Source organism: Sipha flava, unplaced genomic scaffold, assembly GCF_003268045.1.
Source record: "Sipha flava isolate LNK unplaced genomic scaffold, YSA_version1 110_pilon_pilon, whole genome shotgun sequence".
Taxonomy (NCBI): Eukaryota; Metazoa; Arthropoda; class Insecta; order Hemiptera; family Aphididae; genus Sipha; species Sipha flava.
The window spans coordinates 33100-58618 of record NW_020271727.1 but is presented as its reverse complement, the minus strand read 5'-3'; the positions used below and the strand labels follow the sequence as shown (position 1 = coordinate 58618).

At 26.9% G+C, this 25519-nt stretch overlaps 1 protein-coding gene across 2 annotated transcripts in view; it reads left to right on the top strand.

The window, feature by feature from the left end:
- The window catches only part of LOC112688531 (cyclic nucleotide-gated cation channel subunit A), a 249148-nt gene that overhangs the window by 213084 nt on the left and 10545 nt on the right, over nucleotides 1-25519 (top strand). The window contains exons 7-12 of one of the 2 annotated variants that reach the window (XM_025561788.1): nucleotides 611-858; nucleotides 17709-17864; nucleotides 17947-18090; nucleotides 21414-21669; nucleotides 22415-22597; nucleotides 25186-25315. In XM_025561788.1, the coding sequence (XP_025417573.1) occupies nucleotides 611-858; nucleotides 17709-17864; nucleotides 17947-18090; nucleotides 21414-21669; nucleotides 22415-22597; nucleotides 25186-25315 (1117 nt within the window). The remainder of the gene's footprint in view (nucleotides 1-610; nucleotides 859-17708; nucleotides 17865-17946; nucleotides 18091-21413; nucleotides 21670-22414; nucleotides 22598-25185; nucleotides 25316-25519) is intronic. The other variant, XM_025561796.1, reaches the window with a different exon arrangement.

Below are 25519 nucleotides of genomic sequence, written 5' to 3'. Positions count from 1 at the left end.
GGATTTGGATATGATGGTTTCGAAATCGAAATCATTGAAATCATTATCATCATGTCATTGTTTTCGATTTCCATATCAAATTTTCGAATACGTTACTGGTACCACTCTGAATACGCGTCGAGTGTGAGTTGACTGCTTAGAGTATAGTTGTTTGTAATTTCAGTTTACCTTTATCGACGGATGGTTTTCGAGAATTTGAACTCATTATGAATTATAATTAGATGTTAATTATTATTAATAATGACGTTTTATCGACGGTCGTGGGTGACCTATAGATAAGTCGGCGAGCCACGCCGCCCGAACGAACGGGTGACCAGAGTATGGGTTCAATTAAAATACTTAATATTTAATAATTTGAGCCATAAAAATAGGGGTTGGCTACCTTCGATAGGTTTTATACTTACGGCAATTTTTTAACCCAATCATCGAAGTTAACGGTGAAAAAATCGATGAAAGATAAGGAGAGATACAACATATTCACGCAGCGCAGCGAAAAGATGACGTGTATATCGAACGATAGTAACGCAATAACTGAACTTTTTAAAAGTTAACGCGCTTATTATGCAATTCATCGGTCTATTAGACTTAAGAAAATATTATTTGTTTGCAGGAGAGACACCGCAGCCGGAAAACGAACTAGAACACGTGTTCGTGGTGGCCGATTTTCTTGCTGGTGTGCTCATTTTCGCTACGATCGTGGGCAACATCGGTAGTATGATCAGCAACATGAATGTGGCCAGAGTAGAGTTCCAAAACCGTATGGACGGTGTTAAACAGTACATGGCCTTCCGAAGAGTGTCCAAGGAACTAGAAGCCAGAGTGATCAGATGGTTCGCCTACACCTGGGCCAACAAACAGGTAACCAATGCCATTATCATTTAAAGTTTTTGTAAGATAAACAGTTACTTAAAATTTTTTTCAATAAATCATTCTTAAAACTATAACACAATTATATATAATGATATCACATTATATGATTATATCACAAAGAAAATATAGTGTGTGTAATGCAGGTGTTATAGGATGATTCGAAAAATAGAATAACTTTCGTTCTGCTTATTATTATTATACTGTTTCTTTCATAAATAAATACTTATGTCCTAATCTACAACAAAATTGTATTAAAAGATTTTTTTTGATATTTAGAACTTAAATTTGAAAATTTGAAATTTTATTCTACAGTTTGAAAAAATTCTAAAATAGCCATTTTGTAAATTGGATTTTTAAAAAAAATATGGTTTTAAAAGAATTTGTTAAAGTTTAACTATTTATTTATTACGAATTAGTGGACAACCTGAATAAAATATTAATTCCTTATTATTTCGATTGAAACAATAATTAAGAAAAAATAAAAATAAAATATGTAATAAAAAATAAATTAAAAATAATAATAAATAATATAAATATATATATATATTGATAATATATTAAAAATAATATATGTAATATAGTGTACTGTTCTAACAGCTCATATACTTGCATGCCTTTAAATGTTTTTGCCTAAAATCTTAAAAATTACGTTTTATATTTTGTGTACACTTAATTGATACTAAATTATAAGATTTTAATTTAAAAATAACTACATAGTATGCAATTTCCAACTTTCATCTGTAAAAAATGAATCCTAATTTAATATATTATACATAGTAATACCTACCACATTTAAAAAAATTAATTTAATAATACGTATAATTTACATAAATAATGATTTTTACTTAAATATAACTATAATATTTAAAATATAATAAATTAGGTACTTGTAAATAATACATAAACAATATTCCATTTATCCTTTTTTAACATTCGATGCATATTTTATATCCGTCATTGATACACTATATAAATACATTTCTGAAGTACTATTAATACCTACTACACCAAATATTGTATTAGTATCTTGAAGTATATTATTAATAATTATTTTATTTACATTCATTTATTTAATGAAAATTCCATAATGATTTGTTTCTTGCTCTTTATAAGTATGAAACACCCCTAGTTATAGGCAATTTGTCGATGTTTTTCAAATAGTTATCATTTCTTATATTTTGTATTTTTTTTAATAAATTATTAAAAAGAAATTCAAATTTGATTTCCGGTATGACATAATGTAAACATTATTTACCAAGTTAGATGAACAATTTTCTGAAATTATACTGTAAGTACACTATTTGAATATGACATTTATAAATTGCATAAGTAGGTTTTCTCTATAGCTTTGTGATTTCACACAAAAATATACGACGAGTGTACCAAAAAAACGTAGAATATAACAAAATTGTGATCCAAGTGATTTAAGTGGTATTATAAATATTAATTAACTTAAAAGTAAAAATCAAACCCGTAAGAACTTTTAATTTCTTTCGATTATGAATTGGCAGATTTAAATGATTAAGGTTATCTAGTTATATGGTTACATATGTTAATTATTTGGTATTATAATAATAAATATCAAATAAATATAGGTTTGTCTATACGCAATCGATTAAACCAATACCGTGGTTATAATTTTGTTGTTATCAAAAATAAAATTGTTATCATAAATATAATTTTATCATCAATTATAAATTTATAATAAATGAATCATATTACTTTATTTGTTACAATGTAATATTAAGATATACCAACTTCACTCATTACATAAAATATACGTTTCAATTCTAACTTTTTTATTGTATTTACAGAATATATATTTTGAGCAGCAGAAAGTATATTATAAATATGCTTGACAAATGGTTTAGGTCTTCCATGTAAAAATTTAGGTGTAGCATCAGAAATTTTTTTATACTCTCCTGTAAATTTTAAATTTTTTAAATTATATTTTCTTAATGATTCTGATAAAAATTGATCAATTATGGTATCTATTGTACTATTTAGAGACTTGTCAATTGTTAATTTTAAAATTATTAATTTTTGAAAATTCAATAAATAACTATCTAAACATTCATACTTATTTTAATAAATTACCTTCATATTTCACCGACTTTGCCACAACATAGCCAAAACCTAATTCTGATAAACGTGTGTAGTAAATACATTTAAATTATTAGTTTCTCCTTGAAGAGAAATATTATTCACTATATTTGAATTGTCTAGGATATGTTTCAGACTGCTGGAATACCTAGTATTTTCCATTTTAATAAAAATAATAATTTAAAAAAACCGCACCAAAGATAATTAAAAAATAAAATTAAAAGAAATTATTTAATAAAAAAACTAAGAGTTTCATAAAATATGTATGTATGTCATATTTATACAAATAATAATAAAATGAATTAACCTATTCATATTAAGTTATCTTCACTAATATAGTTATATATATATTATTCTTTGTTTTTTGGTACACAGCTACACTGACTACACAATAATTATTAAATCAATTCGGATAATCAAAAATAGTTTAAAAAGCATTAGAAGTTTTTAAAAAGTGTTTTGATTAAAAAGTTAACTACTTTATAATAAGTTTACTTACCATAAATGGAGATCTAATTGCCTATTATTTAACTATTTAGGTAAGATAAACTTTTAATTAGTAAATGAATTGTAATGTATTGTTTAGGCACCTATATTACATTTTTAAATTCTTTATATTACTACTGTTACTCAACTATTAATTCTAATTGCAGGCCGCATCAATGTTCCCATACCTACCTATTCTTATATTAAAATATTAAGGACGTCTAAATTATAAATAAATACAGGGAAAACAATAAATATTGAGAACAACTTGACTGCCTACATTATTTAACAATACAATTTTGAATTTATATCTTAATATTACATTCTAACAAATAAAATAATGTAAATCATTTATTATAAATTTATAATTGATGATAAAATTATATTTATGATAACAATTTTATTTTTGATAACAATAAAATGATAACGACGGTGTTGGTCTAATTGACAGCATATAGACAGACCCAACTTATAATGAATGATAATAAGATAATAGCTACAAATAATAGCAAAAATTTTGGAATAAAATAAATTTCGATCGGATATTATACAATTATATGGGTTATAAAAATTATGTCATACACAATAATATTGTTAACTTTTTCACAAAATTTAAAAAATATTAGAAAATTAATGGATCAACCTTTATTCAATTTTTAAATACCAATATTTTTTTTTAAAAAATCTAGTTTACAAAGTGGCTATTTTGAATTTTTTTTCGAACTATAGAATGAAATTTTCAATTTTCAAATTTGTGTTTTAAAAATCAAAAAATTATTTAATGCAAATTTATTGTAGCGCAGGACCTGAGTATTTATAAAAAAAAAAAAAATTAAAAATAATAATCAAAATAAAAGTTATTCCATTTATCGAATCATCAATAAAAAGAGACATTCTTAGTGATAGACGTTGTAGTGTACTTCTAAAATATTAATTATTGATTACGCACATAAGTACAAACTACTAAAATAAACATTCAATCGTCCAGGGACCGCCTGTCTATATATAAATAATAATACAAAAATAATATATATATATATGTGTATATATCATCAGTATAAATAATTCAGACAAGATAGTGTAATTTTACTGTATTCGATTTGAATTCAATGATTGCATTCGATAAAAAACGATTCTGAGCAGACGAGGGAATCTTTTTTATTTAATTTTATTCGTTTCTATGGTGATAACCAAAGCATTTTAAGAACAACTTAAGAACGATCTATATAAATAGGTAATTTATATAATTATAATTTATAATTAGGAAATATCATAAATATGAAAACAAATATAAAATAAAAGAAAAATCTCAAAAGTCGCTCAAATGTCTTGATAATTTTACCATGCTTAGGTAAAGAACCCAAATTTCTAGTTTTTAACCAAATTACAACAAAAAACTCACAAAATTAAAATCTCTATAAATAGCTCACAAATAGCTAAAATTTTCCGAACTTTAAACCGCAAGGAACAAAATCCAAAATACAACAAAAAAGATCTCTTGTCATTTTTCATTTCAAGCAATAATTCTGGTAGAAAATGTCGTCCGTAATTATTTAATATTATAAAATTATGAAATCGTACGTTTTTTCTCCTTTAACCGCTTTTATTTTGAGTACCGTTTCAAAAATCGAAAAATGACCTCTCTAAAGTACCAGCCTAAGAACATTTTCTTTTAGAAAAGATGCTACATTTGATACTTTTGAGCAAGTTTAGAGGGAGAAAAAGTGTTAACAGAATCAAAAAGAAAAAGAAAAGAAATAAATATCATTGTAAAACCATTACATTCCTCGCTCCGCTCAGAATATAAAATTCTGGCTTAAATTTTATTTAATGGACTTTCGTTTACGTATTACACTATATTTTTAAAATAAGAGTTAACAAAGTTACACGCGATTCCTATTTTTTTTCTACCGAGAAATCCATACTTTGGCTAAATTAGAATTGAAATTATGAAATCATCTTTTTGATTAAACTTCTTCTCGATAAATATAATATATTTAAATATTATAAATATTATTAAATTATATTTAAGTACCATTAGACATTTTATACAGATTCATACACATCATATACATATTCAAATATTTGATAAATATAATGGTTAATTATTCGTATAGTTGATAAGTAAATAATAAATATTTAAATATTAGGTTGTATTTATGTATTTATATTAATAAACAAATTATTTTGTTAAAATATTAAAAAATTAATGTTTGAAAAAATATGCCTTTAAAGATATTGACTGCTTTGAATGTGTAATCTTTAAATTCTAAATACATAAAAATAATGTGCATTAAGTAAAAAAAGATTACAGAAAAAACCTATTCATTTATAAATCTTTAAAAAATATTGGTAATACTAATAAAAATACTAAAATTACCAAACACTTTTAAAAATAAATTTTCATATATTGTTCTAAAATAAAACTTAATAAACAATTCCATAAATATAATTTTTCTCATAATTATAACAAAAATAGTTAAACTTTCATTCATCAAAATAATTTATATACATTTCTTATAGAAAATAATAATTTTTTAAAAACATAAAATTTACTATGCACTTTTAATAAGTAAAATAATAATAATGATAAATCTAAGAAATAAAACTAGAAACATATAGAATTAATATTGTATGAACATATTTTTTATTGTATAGTAACCAAGGAAATAAAATTTTTTCTTTTTTACTTCAAATTAAATACTAAAATCGTTCTTTTTTTATATAGTATTATTATACTCATTAATTTTTTAAATAATTCATGTATTTATAAATATATAAGAATTTCTAATAAGTTTGATTGTTCTGATAATTTTAAAATTTATATTTATCCTTGACTCCCATCTTAGATTAAGTATCCAAAAATTCCAATCAAGGTATCAATATTAACATTCAAGTAATAATATTGATAGATATTAAGACAATTTAATCAATTATGAATAAACATAAATATGACCTCAATAACAAAAAATATAATCATATTAATGTGTTATACATTTTAAGTAGGTATCAATTTTCTTTCAAATATCACTAAACATACTTATATTTCAAATAGTACTCATGTCCTATAAGGAAATTCAGTTGGTATTCTAAAATGAACCATGAGTAGTTACAGATCACAACACTATAGCTAATTTTTGTATTATTTATAACGTATATATTTCACTTTTGAGCTCAATAAATAACAAACAATACCATAAATTTGTGTTCCTTATTAAATACATTAGTGCAATATTAATTTGTTCTTATCTTAAATGTTCTTTTCATATTGTATTAGTTGTTATTTTAGTAACACACGCCCATTATTATTTATTTATTTAATAAATTATAACTGTTCCTTGTAATGTATTATAATTATCATACTTTGTAAAATAAACAATACTTATTAACAAGGTTTTTACACCAGGATTTATGAAAATATATACTTAAACAAACATCATTGTAAAACTATTTAATGGAAACTTAGTGATGTTTAATCTATAATTAATATGAATTTTTACATACAAACAAACAAGAATTAAATTTAAGAACATTATCTTTCAAGATTTCGAATTGTTAAATTTTTTAATAATTTATAACTTGAGTTGTTTTTTAAAATTCTAATCAAGGACAAGTTTGTAAAATTTTATAAATATCTTTAAACCGGAGGAATTGTTGTGCATTTAACAATTAAAACTTGAAATGTAAGATTATAAGGAATATAAGGAATATACTCACCATAAAAAAAAAATTACAATAATTATTATTGAACTTTATTTAATAAAAATAAATTACTGGCCAGTTTTAAAAAGTATTTTTATTTTAATTAATGATGGCTGAAATAATGTGTAGCTAATCATAATATAAAAAATAATGTAATAATTCATAATAATATTTAAAATTTCGAACTTTGCAGAATGGGTGTTTCAATTATAATTTATTTTTATAGATAAACAATAAATATAAAGTTTTTAAACGCAATTCAAATAACAATAGTTTTATCAACCAAATCAATAATAGTTACAAAATAAATATAGCTTTATTGCAATTCATATAAAATTCAAATTACATTAATTTAATATTTGTTTATGGATCCAAATCGAATCATAAAAAAAAAATATAGATTATTTAAAAAAGTATTTAAAATAAAAGTGTTGTTTACAATAATAGGAAAATAAATTAAATAGTAGAAAATTCGATTTTTATAGTTATAAGACAAAAATATTTTATAAAAATGCGACAACTACACAACTTTAATTTCATAACTATCCAATGACTATAAATCATGTCATAAACTAATATACAAAACGCAATTGTATGATTTAAGATTATTTTCTTTTAAAAAAAATTAATTTTTTCCCAATATACTAAAAAATGAGAAAACTTTTTCCTGAGAAAAAAATTATAAATGTGTTATGATCAAAGTAATCACCTAAGGACAATTAAGAATAAAATTAATCATATTCCAATTTCCATCGTGAAAGTATGTTACATATAAAACGTATATGATATTGACTATATAAACGCATAATAGTATAAGTCTACATAAATAAAGAGTAAAGAGATATATAGTTATTCAACAACTCAATTTACACAAGTTAAAAGTTTAGCATTATTTGAGCATACAGTTTAAATAAAATTTGAATAGAATTTCCTGTCGATTATTTCAGGATACGAATTTGTTATAAATCTAGCATGATTTCTAAACCATTAAATACCGTGGTAATTTCCATTATTTTACTAATATCCACATATTTTAACTATGATTAATTACATGTTATCAGTTTGTTCAAATTATTATTTGTAGGTAATTAAAACCCAGAACTATGCATACAAAAGTTAGTACTGTGTAAATTGTATCAACATAAATAATATCATAATAAAAATTATTTTTTTAATTTATTTTTTCGTTTTCGAGAAATACTTCGTAAGGTTAATCAATTTTATGTAACAAAAGTTATCCAGATAGAAAATGTGTTATTTCATTATTAGCAAAAAATAATATACATATAGTAATATATGATATCGTCACCTGACCGTGATATTATTTACAATATTATGACGATTTCCATTCTATAACTTAATAACTTTTAGTTGCATTATTCACCTCTAGAGGTCATTTATTTCATTCTAGAGCCAGTAGTTTCATAATTTGAGTTATTGCAGTCTTAGACTGAGGCATCGATATGATACATTATGTTATTCATTATTAAAAAATATTTTGTTTCTAAGCATATTGGTTCTAAAATTCTCTTTACCCTCAAATTTTTTTTTGTCACTAGAATCTATACATTATTTTATCATTAACTATTGAAACTAAATGATTTAAAAAATTATTTTTAATATGACTCACAATTTTTAAATATAAACTTAGCAGCTTCTTTTAATCAAATAATACGTATACGTAATGTAATTCCCACAATCATAGTATGTCGTGTAAATTATGATATACTATTATACATAGAACAGCAAATAAAATCATTTCCCCGTCGTTCATGCTTTCTACATATATTATAGATGTAGAACGACTCAATTAAACTGTCATTTTGTGGGTTTATGTTGCTAATAACATATCTTCGCGTACACAATATTACAGGGGGGGAAATTGTAAAAGAACGAGAAGAATATACGGATTAGCTCCGATGCATAAGGACAAGAATGATGGGATAATATAGTTTTAATTACCTCGTCATCAAAAACGTCTATCTATGAGCAATGAATCATTCCGTATCTAAAATGTCAAAAATGATTTACGAACAAATGTAATTATTAAGACATATGTTTATAATACCACCATTAATCGAAAACTCAACTATTCTACCAAAGTACGACGTTCACCAGTGAGAGAATTAATATCGTTAATAATCACTGACTGCTGATTTATATTCTTGCGTACCAAAATACGATTTTTTTTCTTACGAAGTTTTATTTATGAAACACAATTAAAGGGTTTATTTTTACAATTATTTGTTGAAAGTAATATAAAATAATAATCTTTAAATTTTAAATATTTATCTTATGTAGAAGGAATTAGGATAAGTGAATTAATTAAATTAAAATGTTTTTTTATAAAAACAAATAAAAAACTCCACTTTTCGTCAAATGGTTTATACCAGTGGTTCCCAAACTGTGCATCGCGGTGCCCTAAAGGCACCACGACAACTTTTTAAGGGCACCATGGTCTACGGTTCATAACAAATAGTTTTAAGTGCATAAAATTGATTTTTCCTTATTGTTTTCGAAAAAACCTTATAGCAAATAATGTAATATTTTCTATTGTATAATCGGATATTATCATTTTAACCCTATAATATTTTTATATAATAATTATAATCATAATAACAATAATTTTTAATTATCTATTTTTTATGCTTAAAAATGCATTAATATATAACTAAGTACAATTTTATTAAAAATAATAAAATCGGTTATCAATAGATTTTTTTTTTTTTTTTGTTCTTTCACTAATGTTATTCGCAGCCAGGGCACCGTGGATTGATTTGGTCCAAAATAAGGCACCGCGGAAAAAAAAGTTTGGAAACCGCTGGTTTATACTATACAAATTATAATGAAATTTGATACGAACTATCATAAGAACAATGTTTGCATAAAAAAATGATTTATTATTATTATTAGGTATTATTTTATTTTAATTTATTAAAATTAAGCAATAAGCTGATTTGTTTATAAGCTTGATAGCATTATTGTTTTAACAATCTACTATTTTTATAAGCAAACGTTCTACATCCAAAATACGTTTAATATATATTATGAATTGTATCTAAAAATATTTTATTTATTCAGAATTGTAAAAATTACAAAATAAAATAACATTTTATCTATATTAATAAAAATAATAAAAATTTCCGATCACATTTCTGATGATAAGATTTAGCCAAATTCTATTATAATTATATAATATAAAATAATTAACTCAATTTATTCGTTCTAGTACTTAACAAATATCAATAAAATACTATGTAAAAAGTACGAACAATAATTATTGCAGTTTTGAAAAATGATTTGTTTATTTTATAACACAGTGTACATAGTGGCATATCCAGGAATTATTAATGACAAGATCTATTAAATGGAGTAGATAGGGGATGTTTTTAAAGGTTCAAACTTCCTTTTTGAGAGTAATAGTATATTAGTTACTTTTTTTTTAATATTAATAAAAACCATTGCCAATTTGATAGAACTCGAAAAATAAAAACTATGAAATCCCAAAGCCCCAAAGGTCTTAAGACATTTATTTAAAACTATTATAGCATTGTTATTGAAGGAATTTAATTCAAAAGAGGGTATGAACGCTAAAATAAATAAAAAAAGAATGTGATGTGTTATGAAATAAATTTTGATTTTAAAATATAAGTTAAGGTCAAATGGAAAATAAATGTTCCAATTCAACATATTAATAGAGAGACTGAACTGGGTTATCGGAAAATGTGTAGATAGACAATGAATTTTAATTCGAATGTAGATGAAATTAATGTTGAAGCATTAAAAACGGCATTTAGATGATACTTCGATGTTGTAGTACAATTTGACGTTGACAATGATCTGGTGTTAAAAATTGGGACCAAAGTTAAAGTGGTATTTTATCTGTGACATAAAGTTGTAGTGATAGTTTTATTCATTTATTTATAATTCAGATAACGAATATGTGTAGTATTCAATAAGAGATTAAATTAATGTTGAATGAACCAAACGTATCACGATGACAATCTAAATTAAAACTATTTAATAATGTTTTATACACGAAACAAGTTGGACTTTTGATATTTTCGTGTGTGAACTAACTACATCCGAACGCACTATTAATTCGGTCCAATTCGTTCAGAAGCGTTCTGCGATCAAACTACGACATTGTTTGAGAGGTACGCTATTGCAGGGACTCATAATTCTAAAGTCGTAAATTCGGTATTCGTGCATTTCTGAAAGCGACGATGAACATAAAAACGCTCTATTTAAAAATTCCATTGGAAGTTTGTTTCTCGACGTTTTGTTCATAATTTTCAACACGTCTCCAAAGCAAACGAGTTTCCTCGACCGACGAAACGTAATCGCCTTTACTCACACACGTGTCGCTCTGCCGCACAAGACTCTTTATAGCCAGTGAACTACACCAGTGGAAGAGTAAGTGTACTGCGAATCACTTCGCAGACTACAGCGTCTGGTACAGTCCACATAATCCGCTGCATCGTAATTGAGCGTTGAACATTGAATAACAATTCACTTCCCTCTCTCCGACGATCGTCAAAAATATGTGTATCGTCTACAGCGTATGATTCGTTTTAAAAAATCTTTTTTTTTACTTTTTTTCTGGACTCTGTCCAACAAATTCAATCTTTCTCCGTCTGAGCATATTTGGCAAGCGAAACTTGAATACTTGAGACACGAAAATTGCACCGGAAACACCGACCCGTAGAGACTACAGTATTCGCATCATCCGTACACAGAATCGTTGATTTAATGCGATTGTCGTGCGAAATGGCGACACGATAACAACGTTTATACTCAATTTAGAGCGCACAGATGAAGCTCAACATTTTGAAGGAGGAATAGAGGTAGAGCTGGGGTTTTTAGAAAGAAACGAATTTTTTTATTTACGACCAATGAGATAACGTAACACAAATTATTCTCGAATTATGGGTTTAAGATTTACTGAAAGCTTTCGAATTATATTCTGTGCATACACTTTTTTAATGTTAGATATATGATTTAAGTAATACATAAAATTACACTTGATTAACGTTAAATATTTTACATATTCTCTCGATCACTTTAAAAAAAATTATTAACGGGCATAATGAAATAAAAAAAAACATCGAAAATTCATCATATTTCTCACTTTACTCGAAATCCAGTCGAACCGGAAGTCATACCATTATTAATTAAAAAATCTGATTAACAATTAATGATCACAATATGTTTGAAATTTCACCGTGTGGCAGCACACTTATCACGATCATCAATTGTGGTTGTTTCGTATTTATCAGTTACTAAATATAAACTTATCCGCGACGTTCACGTAATTCCCCCAGTGAATAATTAATCCCATCCTCGTGGCAGGTTGCTATTGTTATAAAAATCGCGTCAAGCGCGTAAAGAATGATAAATTATAATATTCGTTTCAATATAAATAATATACTCGTGGTCCCATAAACCATTATCTAAGCTTTTTATACAGGGTATTCGTCGTGTTTGTCACTACGTAATTTACATTATTCCAAGCTCTTATTTTCAGATTTGACTTAAGAGCTTGATTGAGTATACGGCTAGATAGAAATCCATATCAGTTTCTTTCTTTTTTTTTTGGTAATAAATCAAATGCATCGACTGAGTACAAATTCATGAAATAATAAAATTGAAATAGAAAAAAATTCATTACAATTATCTTAAACAAATGGTGTAATAGTTTGTTGCGTTGTAAAATTTGACCTTTTTTGTAATAATTGTTTACAAAAATCAGGTTTAAAAAAATTTCATAAGGTATATAAACATATTTTACTATCAGGACACATACATACACAGTGATGCACCCTGTAAACCAAAAGGTTTCACCATAATTACATTAATATTTCCGAAATTTTAAATTCTCACTATTAACAATGACTGCATAGTGTGTATTATGATGCACACTACGATGACGTCTAGGCAACGTGGTGTCGACCAGCTCGTTTATTTTATTAATTTCCCACTCATATACGTGCATATGATACATTCGCAGCGCGTAAACCTTTTCGTAATGTTTCATCGTTTACATAATTATAATTAATTATCTCGTTCTTACGGCGGACGATTGTAAAAATTACGTCATCTGCAGTAACGGTCGAAAATATTCACACCCGCAGACGTTATTCCTCTCCAAAAGCCATGGTTAGTAATACATGTGTGGTTACTATAACCTTTCCCTAACGTCCATTTCGGTTCAATTGAGCATTTTTTTATGACTGAAAAAAAAACCCGAAAACGTTTTACCAAGCGAACGAAAAAAAAAAGAAAGAAAATAAAGTAAAGTCAATAAATTCTCATCGTATATCGTAATAATATATGTTATTAAGCACAATTTATTTAAAAAAAAAAAAATTAAAAATTAAAAATATATCATTCATGGTCAGGCGTGGGGTACCGAAATGAAATCGAAAATTTCGATATAACGTTCGTGATCGTAACTACGGGGCAGGCTAATAAGATAAAATAGTAACTGGAAACACGTTCGTAATGATCTGATGTAGTCTCAAAATCGTCTCAAAAACTGCAGTCCGTAGGATCACGAAGCGGCTGGACCTGTAGAACACCACGCCACAGTTATCGAAAACCGTATGCGACTAACCGCAATCGTTGTTTGAAGCCGACGTGCTAAAATATCGGACTGGAGAACATTTAATGTTTAGTAAATGTAAACCGTTTAACGTTCAGTAGATGACGATTTTCAACTGATAACAAACTACGACGTTGACTTGGTCATCGTCACGGTCGTCAGCGCGAGCATTGTATCAAACCATAATGGTATGTTAGTTATCCAGTGTTTTACATAAAACCTGTAGACAACGAAAAATCGTACACAGGCCAGTTTGATTTTTTGCTGACGCTCGCGTGATACATTATCATTCCGCCGTACTCGTTTTATTCGTCACCGTTTATTATGCAGCATACGAATACGAATAACACAATACGATATGCCATGGACACGCGTTTTCAAGTCACGTAGGGTACCATAGTTATTACATTTTTAATTGTTATTTTTACGTTTTCCGTTCACTTCAAATAAGCCTCTATCGTTCGTACACTACTGTAATCACCGCCACCGCCGCCGCCACCACTACCATTTTCAATCACTAATTATAATTATTTTTATAAGAATCACATACGCAGAAGCGCAGGAAAAACGTTCGATTTACTGCAACAGATTCTCATACAGAATTCGGGTTTTTTCCAAAAATCTGTTAAACATTCACGCGTATTATATAATCAGGTGCAGGTGGCCATGTTATATTCGTATGCATCAATCATGTTGCCTTCCAGTTTGTCAGGAATTAAATACGCTTAAACATATCGTTATGATTTATGAAGCAAAACAATCGAATTACTTAAGGTACTCCGGACGAAAAATAATATTTTTACACGCCATACTTTTCAAAAATAATTTATGTATTATTACTAACGTTAATGGCCGTTAAAAAAAAATTACTTCTATTATCATCAACCGGTGAGTTTTAGAGGTTATAGAATAACAAGATCTGTATAATAGCGAAGAAAAAGGTAAAGGTTCTACAACGTTTTATAAAATCAATTTATAAAGCCAGAAAGACCCTTGGGTAAAGTGTTTGTATTTCATAAAATTATTCATTTGATTTCTATACAACTTCAAAAGTATTTATATACAAAGTATCTTTATAAAGAGCTTTTCAGCGTATTATAATTATGTAATAATCAACCACTCCGTTTAAAATTAAACGATACCAATATAATCACCAAGGGAACTATATAAATTCATTTTTCTTATCCATCATTATTGTTATTAAGTTAAATACAACATATAAACTCTGACGATATAAACTTTCCATTTGGGCTTTAACCCATAAAAATAATATAATAGTTTTCAATCATGACCTAAAATAAAACATAGTAGAACATTGTATGATACAGTGTTACGCATTATCTAGATAAATCATGAAATCATTAAATTATCATCTAAAATCAAATGATTACCAATAACTCAGAGAAATAAGTTGAGATTCGTTGTTAACTATAATCAAACATCACTATTATTAGTTGAATATTTTTCTCTATTTGTTATCATTGATGACTCATCAATCATAATACACTCATTATACACACTTTCCTAGAAAATATTACTTTTACTCATTGATTTTTATCGAGAGGAACCAATATAGTAATCGATAAATAAATAATAAATGGTCCAAATAACATCTTCAAAAATCAATTTCCAATCCAAATGAGATATCATACAAGATTAATAATGCAGGTTTACCACTCAGAAAAGTATTTACAGAAAACAAAAACTATCATTGCAAAACTAATACACTTCGCTTTACTTAAAACCTAAAAAATTATAAAATCTGTCTTGTTTCGATGTATACTGTATTATGATATATAATGAAATTACTCAATGTACTTTAAACCGTTAACATTTTGAATACCATATTATGTGCGATAAAATTGTCGAGACGGCGTTATATGTAGGCAAAAATAATACACAACTGTGTAGGAGACAATAATATTGTGTAGACATTTTTAACTATAATAATTTTCTATAAATAAAAACAATAACAACAAAATACTTCTAATCGAAGTTTAATTTTCGATACTAGGTCTTTCTTCAATATCCTCTTATAAATAAAAAAATTTAAATAACACTCTAAAATATTGTAACGTAAAATGGAAAAAATCCAAAAACGTTTAACACTGAAATTGTTGATATTGTATGACGTTTAAATACTCGAAAACTTATAATATATATATATTTTTTTTAATTAATCCCACTTTTTTTCTAAACCGAAATAATGATATTTGAATATCAGTACTATCGCAGAAATAGATAACGTAGGACAGTAAATTGTGGTTAAAAATATTCTGTAAACAGATCCAGTATCTTCGATACGTACAAAATAATACATTTAAAATAGTCTCGTACAATCATTACTGCCATAAGAGCAATACGTTAATGTTGATGTTGTATAATCGTACAATATTATGTTATACGAATATGTTACTGTTTTTCGGAGTTGAATAACATATTTAGATTTGCAATCACTGGGCAAATAATTATACAATGTCAATATATCATTTGATTGTATTTGCATTCCTATGGTTAACAATGTGTATACTATATGTTTATAATATTACTATCGTATTCGAGTCTAAGTAAAAGTAACTACATCAGAGTTATTGAGCACCTCAAAATACTCGTAATTATAACTCAAAAACGAGTCTTTCTTACAGTTTTAAAACGGCCATCAATATTGACCGTCACGAAACCAAAACTGTACTTTTCCGCAAAATAGTACGTAACTGAATATGTTGACTTACGTCTAAAGTTTAGACAGCGTGGTAGATTACACATAAATAGGACAAAATTAAAAAATATGTTGTGTCATATTTAACATGACCCCGATATAAACTTAAATCGCAAAAACTGTTTCAGATAACGCCTGAATGTATCCAAACTGATTTTGTGTTTAATAATATTTTATGTACATGAATAAATAGAATACTTATAGATATCAATAAAAAGTGAATAAAACGAATTTTTAAATTACAATTTTTTTTTTATAAAATATTTCATAATATATACCAGATTTTTATATTCCCGCCTTTTCGTTATGGTTATATTATGCATCTTGTCTAATTCTAATATTTTTGAAAATGTACAAAAACTAAAATATTATATTTCCCAGTGCATAGTTTATATAAACTTTTTAATGAGTATCATGTAGTATTATTAACTTTAGTATTCAAATAATAAAAAAAACATTTTATCTTTATTTAGATAAATATTAAATTAATTCTGGAATTTTTTAAGTAACAATTTAGTACATCCTAATTACTTTACAATTTTCATCCAAAATTTTAAATTTGAAATATTCTTGAAGTTTCGATCAACGTGTTGACTATGTTCAGTAAAAAATTCCAAAATAATGAACTTAATGATTATTTACATTAAAATGAATGGTGTTCTTATAGGGAAAAAAAATTTGATAAAGAAGAATTTTAATGAGAAGAATTATCCTTAAAATGAAGTACAAGAAAATATTTCTATTAAAAAAAAATTTCAATTTAATATTTTAATTTTAAATAACTAAATATTTCCGTTTAAATAATTTAATATCAACATAAAAAAGTTTACATATACTTTAAACATTCATTTTGTATAAAACTATACCGTAAAATTATAAGAGAGTCAATTTATGAAATATTATTTTTTTAATAATTTTAAAATCATAAATCTTTATATTGAAATACATTTCATTGAACAAAAAATTTATAAATATTTATATAAATGTAACAAAAATATATGACACTAAATAAGATTGATTTAAATTATATTTATTGACTAAGAATGGACATAAAATAAAGAACAGTATTTAATTTGATTCCTATACGAGTATATAATTTATTTTCCTCACTAATATGATAAATAAATAACGGCAAAATTTCTGAAACTATTAGAACACGTGTTCACGTCCTTTTCCGAAACGCAATCATATAAAATTAATAATGGTACATTTTTTTAACAATAGGCGCTTGATGAAGAACGTGTATTAGCAGCTTTACCAGATAAATTAAAAGCTGAGATTGCTATACACGTACACCTCGACACATTAAAAAAGGTCGAAATATTCCAGGACTGCGAACCCGGTCTGTTGGAAGAACTCGTGCTCAAGCTCAGACTTCAGGTGAGTAAACAATAGAAATTGCACAATTCTGTTTCGTAATATCTGATAATAATATAACTCACAACGTTTATCGGTCATTTAGGTGTTCAGTCCTGGAGACTACATATGCCGTAAAGGAGACGTCGGAAAAGAAATGTACATAGTGAAGAGAGGCATTCTTAGCGTAGTCGCAGACGACCAAAAAACCGAAATTGCCACTTTAAGCGCCGGAAGTGTCTTCGGAGAGGTCAGTTATAAATTATACTTGGATGATGTGTTTTTTGGTGTTTTTTTTTAATACATATATTCGTATAAATACTTATTTTTCACGCGCTGCGTTATACTATCGTCTGGATCTTTAAATATTCAATCGCAAATCTAACTTACTAATCAATGAAATTCCCATTAAATTTTTCATTAATTTCCATTTTAATAATTGATAACTTAACGTACATCAAATTTTCGTAGACGTTACATTTCTTAACACAAATTTATTTTGAATTAATTATTATCAAATTGAACACTTAATAGAATATTGTCTCGATGTAATTTAATAGTTGTCACTGTCTAATGTACGAACAACGTTGTGAAACCATGTTACATAATATGTTGCGGGTTACTGGTTAATTTTTAAAACTGTTAGCCTGCAATATGGTATTGATTTTGGGCGATGATAGTAGTTTATATAATATATTTTAATAAATTATGTCTTCATTCAAACTGTACTAGTAAAGCAAATATAATAATTATATAATTATATGGCCGTAAAATCTAAATTTATTGAAAATGTGTAACCAACAAAATGTATAAAGTAATCATAACTAAATGATTTTTAAGTGACTTAGAAAATGTGGAACTATGTGAGATAGTATAATATTGAACACTTGTCAGAAATTGGTTTTTTATCTTTCGGGAGAGTAAAAAATGTTCAAAGCACTCAATACAACTCATTAAATTCAAGACACGATTATTCTAATATTCTCATATACCATTCAAAATTGACATGATCGAGAAACTATAGTATATTAAGAGTAATATCATTTCAATCAATCTCTTAATTGTTTTTATAATCTATAATTATCAAAGAACAAAATTGCATTGAGTAGAGTAAAAGCTATTTTAACTAATATTAAATTCTAACAAAAACAATAAATATCATAAAAACTACAATTTAATTAAAAAAATTATACACCTATAAATTTAATTTATAAAAATGTTAACTTTAGTATTAATATATTTTTAATATCAACAATCATTATTCTCTTATCTGCATTGTATACATATGATTTTTTTTTTAAGGTAAAAAATGTTTCGACTCCGATCATTTATTATGTTCTTATTTGTCGGATCTAATATTTCAGCAATAAACATTATTGCTAAAATCTAAAAGGTTAAATCAAAATAATTAAAAAAAAAAAAAAACACAAATGTATTATTTCATTCGTAGTCTTTTCAATATTCTAATATTAATTAAATATGCACCATAATTTAATTTTATAGCTTAAACTAGATTTCGAATCCATTATATGATTTTTCTAGAACAATTTTATGGAAAATCTATATTTCAGAGACATTCGAGATATTGCTTTGAAAATCAACACAGTGAAAGATATATTAATATGTGTTTGTTTCTATGAGTATATGTAGTTTATATACGTGCACAGATGGCTAAATTAGAAATAATACAAATGCTACCAATTAAACAAAACCCCTCTTTGAATTTCACCTTAGTTCCACATCAACGTGCCTTTGAAATACAAAATATAAAATATAAAAAATACGAAATTAAGTAGATAAAAATAAAATAAGATTCATTATTTATGTTTTATATTTGACGTTATTTTTGGCTATTTGATTGATTAAACTATTAATTTTTTCCTAAAAAAACACATTACCGTAGTATTTGTAACTAACGCAAGATGTGTTTTACAAAACTAGCAACATCCAGAACTCTAATGCACGCATAAACATGACATATTTTTATGGCAAGATGTATAAAATAAACCTTTTTATATAAATATTATTAAAGGGCGTACTGAAAATACATTACGTGCTTGGTTTTAGGGAACGCCGGTTTTAAATAATTAATTATTTATTATATATAATGTATTATAATATTTATAACGTATATTAACAACCATTGCATCAAAATTTAAAGTCAAACGTTTTTTTAGATTTTGATTAGGCAAATTGGTGATACCAAGAAATTCAAATGGCATTGATACCCTAATATGCCATAAAACTGATAAAACTATAATCATTTTAAATGTAAGATAAGAGGTTATATAACTCTAAATGTTTGTATAATGAATAAATCCAAATGGACAGTAGGTACTTAATTTTGAATTCCGAAACTCATGTTTGATAGATCATGAAAATATAAATTTTGCACAGTTTGAATATGATATCTCGTTTCTCGGAGAGAAACTTACTGGTTTTTAAGTACTTGTATACTGGATTATACTTTCAAGTTATATAAAAATGAAATAACTTTCGTATAAAATATTATTATCTTTAAAGTTTTTACATTTTTAATAATATATACTTAAATCACACCAAAATGACAAAATAAAATAAATTAATAGACAGTTTAAATATAATATAATATTTAGTAAAACAAATATAATACCAATCATTTTATTATGTTCCATGTTACACAAAACACGCACACGAACATTTCGCGTAACTTACAATTAAATAATTAATAAATTTATATTAACTCATTTGATAAAATATTCTTTAAAATATCATATTATTTAAGAGTATCTTAAGTATAATAACAATACGTGTAGAGTAAAACAGCTTCTGTCAAAAAATAAGTCTTTTCATGATGTGACTTCTGATGCTTAAATGTCACTATGGGTTAAATAAAAGAAAACATTTTTTTTTTTTTATGTTATTTTCCTTTTAATAAAAATACCTGTATTAACTTTAATTTCGTTTTCATCAAATTCTATCTAACCTATTTTATTTTTTTTAAATATTTTTTCGAAATTTAAACAACATTGAATTAATATTCAGTGTATAAAATAACAATCTTGTAGTATAAGACTGTATCAGGTCAGCAGTAAAGTATTAAGCAACTTAAAAAAGAAGAAATAATAACTTCTATTATTAATATAAAAAAGGTTATCAGGGTTTACAATTATGTGTTATACAGTCATATCAAATCACCATTAAAAATTGTACTATGACAATATGAAAATATAAATTAGATAACAACTAAATTATTTGAAGAACAGGTTGTATCTTTTTTATCGTTTAAGACATACTTTGGTAATAGATAAACACAATTTTTAAGGTTAGAATTCAGAGTATTGAAGATTACTCAAATCATTTTACTATTAGTGAAATATTAAATACACGATAAATGGTTAAATTATTTTAACTGTATCTAATATTATTTTGATATAATTGAACGTATGTGTAATTTAAAATTACCCACTAATAAATTTTTTTAGAAAATCACATGACATAAAAATGCTATTTTTATTTCACATTCAAATTTTAAATAATAATATTGTTACATTTTATTAGGTACTATTATTATTTTTGTTATACATTTCCTAGGTTAGCGTACTAGAAATAGCCGGTAACAAAACTGGCAATCGTCGCACGGCCAATGTCCGGAGTTTAGGGTACTCCGATCTTTTTTGTCTATCCAAAAGAGATCTGTGGGAAACATTGAGAGACTATCCCGAAGCTAGGCACAGTCTAATGCAACGTGGATGTCAGCTACTACGAAAAGATAGGCTTTTAGACGAGGACGCGTTTATGCAAGCTCAAACGCAAAATGAAACCATCAATGAAGCTGTATCTAGATTAGGTATGTATAAGCATATTACTATAGTTATTAATAAAAACACATAACGTTCTCCTTCATAAAACCATTCATATCAACGAAAACAATAACTTTCGTGTATAAAATAAAACATAGCTACAACTAAATATTTTCAATTGTAGAGGACTCTTAAACATTTACTTAACTATGTAACAATAAGTAAATATGAACGAGCATTTGTTCTTTTTCCCTTTAACCTATATTGCTTAAAAATGTTTTTACTGCAATGGTACTATTACTGTAACGATATTATTATGTTTAAAATGCAATTGAAAATAATGTTTTGAATTTTGCCTAAGCCAAATTGTTTTCCGCGGATTTCAATCCGGATAAACACGATATCGTTACATTTCCGTACAAGACGATCGATTTGTGCGTTACCAAAAATGCGTCCGAGACATGATTTTGATGAACATCTTATCTTCATCGGCATAACAGTTTCCTATAATCAGGTCCATCGCGACTTAACCGCGGCGTAAGCAAATATTGATGGGAAGGAGTGGGTTATAAATATATAAATTTGCCCAATACTTTCTAAAACGAAATTCTACAATACCAGTATTGCTTAGTGTGTTGATTATCATCGACCATATAAATAGGTCATTCATAGGCGGGGGTACATAACCTCCTCACCATAACATCGGCCCTGTACGTAATAACATACGGTTTCCGTACCCACGTGCCCAAAACGTGTGCGTGTGTATGGTTGTCCATGTCTGTGTGTATGTAGACTATAGCCACATGGTGTTGCCGAACCGAGGGGTAGAAGGATATATTAGATTAGCCAACGACAGGGACGAACGAAATTTGCGACCGCCAACTGCACCTTCGCCGAACTGGAAGCAGCCGAAGCGCAAATCGAAATTATCAGCGAACCTAATCAAACCGAATAAGAAACAGTTCACGCAAGTTTGTACGTCGTCGTCTGTAGCAACAGCAGCAGCAGCATGAACGTCCGCTCACTCGCGTGATATCTGGGTGAAGGTTATTGTGGTGGTGTTTAACATAATAATATCACAGACCCTGGTCGAGCGAACACCGACAACGCGAATGTGCCCTTTGACGCGCGTGATTCGAGTTCCTAACTGGTGACCGAAAATCCATTTATGTAGTGTCATGTGTAAGAAACGTGGTCTTTCTTCTTCTGAGCGTGGAGAATTTACTGACAATACAAAGATACAAAGATATCCGTCGAGCTAATGATTATTAATCAAAACAGAACTCTAGGTAAAATGTTGAATACAATTCAATTTGCTGTAGCATAACTCAGTAAATTGCTACTCGTAAAATAACTAATTATTACATATTTATGGTTAGATAGGTGGTGAACAAACGTCAATGAAATTTACCTGCTTAATCGAAGTATATATTGTTAAAGTTTTAAAATTTCATATTCTATATATAGATTTTTTATTATTATTATTTTTATTATTATTATGTATGTAATATGACATATTGCTAGAACTTTGTTCAACTTTTAAAAATATTATAGGTTAATACTTGTTGAACTTTGAAACTGTGAAATCAGTTTTATGGAAATGTTGTCAATTTCGCCATCTTTTCGCGTTTTTTTCTAGTGATTTTTCATACAGGAAACCATTTTAAAGTGCTAATTACACAAAATATTTTTATCGATTGAAACAATGAAAGCGTTTCATCGACAAAAAAGAGCATAAATGTATGCTTCGAACAAATAACGATGAGAATTATATAAATATTTTTGAATAAATTAACGTTTGATAAGTCAGTTTTAAAAAAAAAAAAAAAAAAAAAAAACTATGGGTTCGAACACTTGGAAAGATTGAACAATAAGCTAGTTTTAATTATTATTTCCGTTTACGGCTCGCTTGCTTGTGCCCAATAGACTGTACGTAGTAATGACAATTGTATCATTATGCATATACCGAGTTCGCCCGCAATTTCTCACGACAGCTCCAGTCGAGAAACGGGACAAGACGTTGTGCATTAGTGTAGGGATAGTAAGAAATTGATAAATGGAAAAGGACATAAATAACATTACTGGAGAACAGTAATGATGCTGGGTCGGACCGCGTTTGACGCTCAGCCGTCCCTCGTTTCCGTAATGTTTTCGAAAATAATTAATTTCACAAAATGTAATCAAAATTTGAATAGAACAGTAGAATAATAGGTAAAAACACGCACTGACCTCAAACATAATGCACGTATTGTACGTAACTATGTCGCGAGCTTTCGATTTAACATTTCATACCCATCGCCTACTATTACGGTTGTTGTTAAATGTTATTAAAACGAAATGCAATGACAATGATATAAATACACATGCAGTGTTGTTCCCATAGGGTACACTACATATATGCCGTATACTTTCAACAGAAAATTCACGGGTATATTGCATATACTCTCGGATCTCAAGCTCTTCATGAAGAAGTATTAAATGTAATTAGTTTTTTCGAGTTTAGTTTTAATCTTATTTTATAATAGATATTCAGATTACACTCAGACGATTAATGTATTACTATGAAGTTATTAATGACAGCATAGAATGAATTTACAATGATATCAATTTATTTAAATAATATTAAATTATATTTCTGTAAAAAATAAAAATTTCAAGTTTTTGTTAATATTTATTACCCTATTTCACAATCATTATCACCATTTAAATTATAAAAATATTCATATTCAAAAATTCGTCTGCGTAGTACACTCTCAACAAAATTGATCGGAACATCACTGTATATATATACTATAATATTAATATTATTGGTCATATTGAGAACCTTTACACCACCGCATGCGTCAGGGATGGCAGACTTATGGTACGTGGGCAACACTGTTAGGGGGGAGGGTTCATAGTGGACATTTTGATTGTAAATTGTTAATTCTATTTAAGTGCGGGCTGCAGTAGCCAACAAAATCATTGGAACGGGATCGCTCCTCCTTGACATATTATTTTATCGCGATAAAATAACATAGTCGTCGTATAATAAAATCGAGCCGTAGCAATATACGACTCGAGCAATACGGGCATTTAATTAAAAACGATATTCGAATGATCGAAATTTTACATCATAGGGTTTAATATAATTTCAAAGGGACCACAGTACTCGATCCGTCGAGAATTTCCGGTTTTTACCGTAAACCTATTGTATATAAACGCAATTGGTTGTTTAGCGCATTCGTACAAACTCAATGTCAAGTCTGTTATTTAAACCAAATACGGATAGTGTCGTTTGACTTCGAATCAAAAACAAAGTCCGCCGTCCCTGAAATTCATACCTGTGTACGCGAATATCATAATAAACGCATTCCACTAATACTGCGGAATTTAACTACTGCAAATAAGTAATATATATGTATAACAGACCAGACTAATGTTGCATAACACATAATATATTAATACCATTATAACGCTAATTTAACATTTATTTATATAAGTGCAACAATAGAGTAACAACAATAGTTACCGTTTTCGCCTGCTCTAATGATCTGGATCACGGCATTGTCTTATGTTTTCAGATAGCACGATGAAAGATGTAACATCACGGTTGTCAAATCTCGTGACCGAATATTACAATCAAAACGTCAAGCTCAATGAAAAAATCACCGAATTGGAGGAACAAATACGAATCGTCAAATATCATTCAATGTAAATATTTTTACAGTTAACTAGAATTCAGTCCACCCAAACCTATAAGTTTTTTATTTTATTATGTTGATATATTATTTATTCAAACCGCTCTAACAATGTACTAAATTTAAAAATTTCAAACATATACATATTTTCAAAAAACCTAGCCCACAATAAATGACTAAAGTATAAAGAATTAAAGAAAAAAATTTTATTTTTATT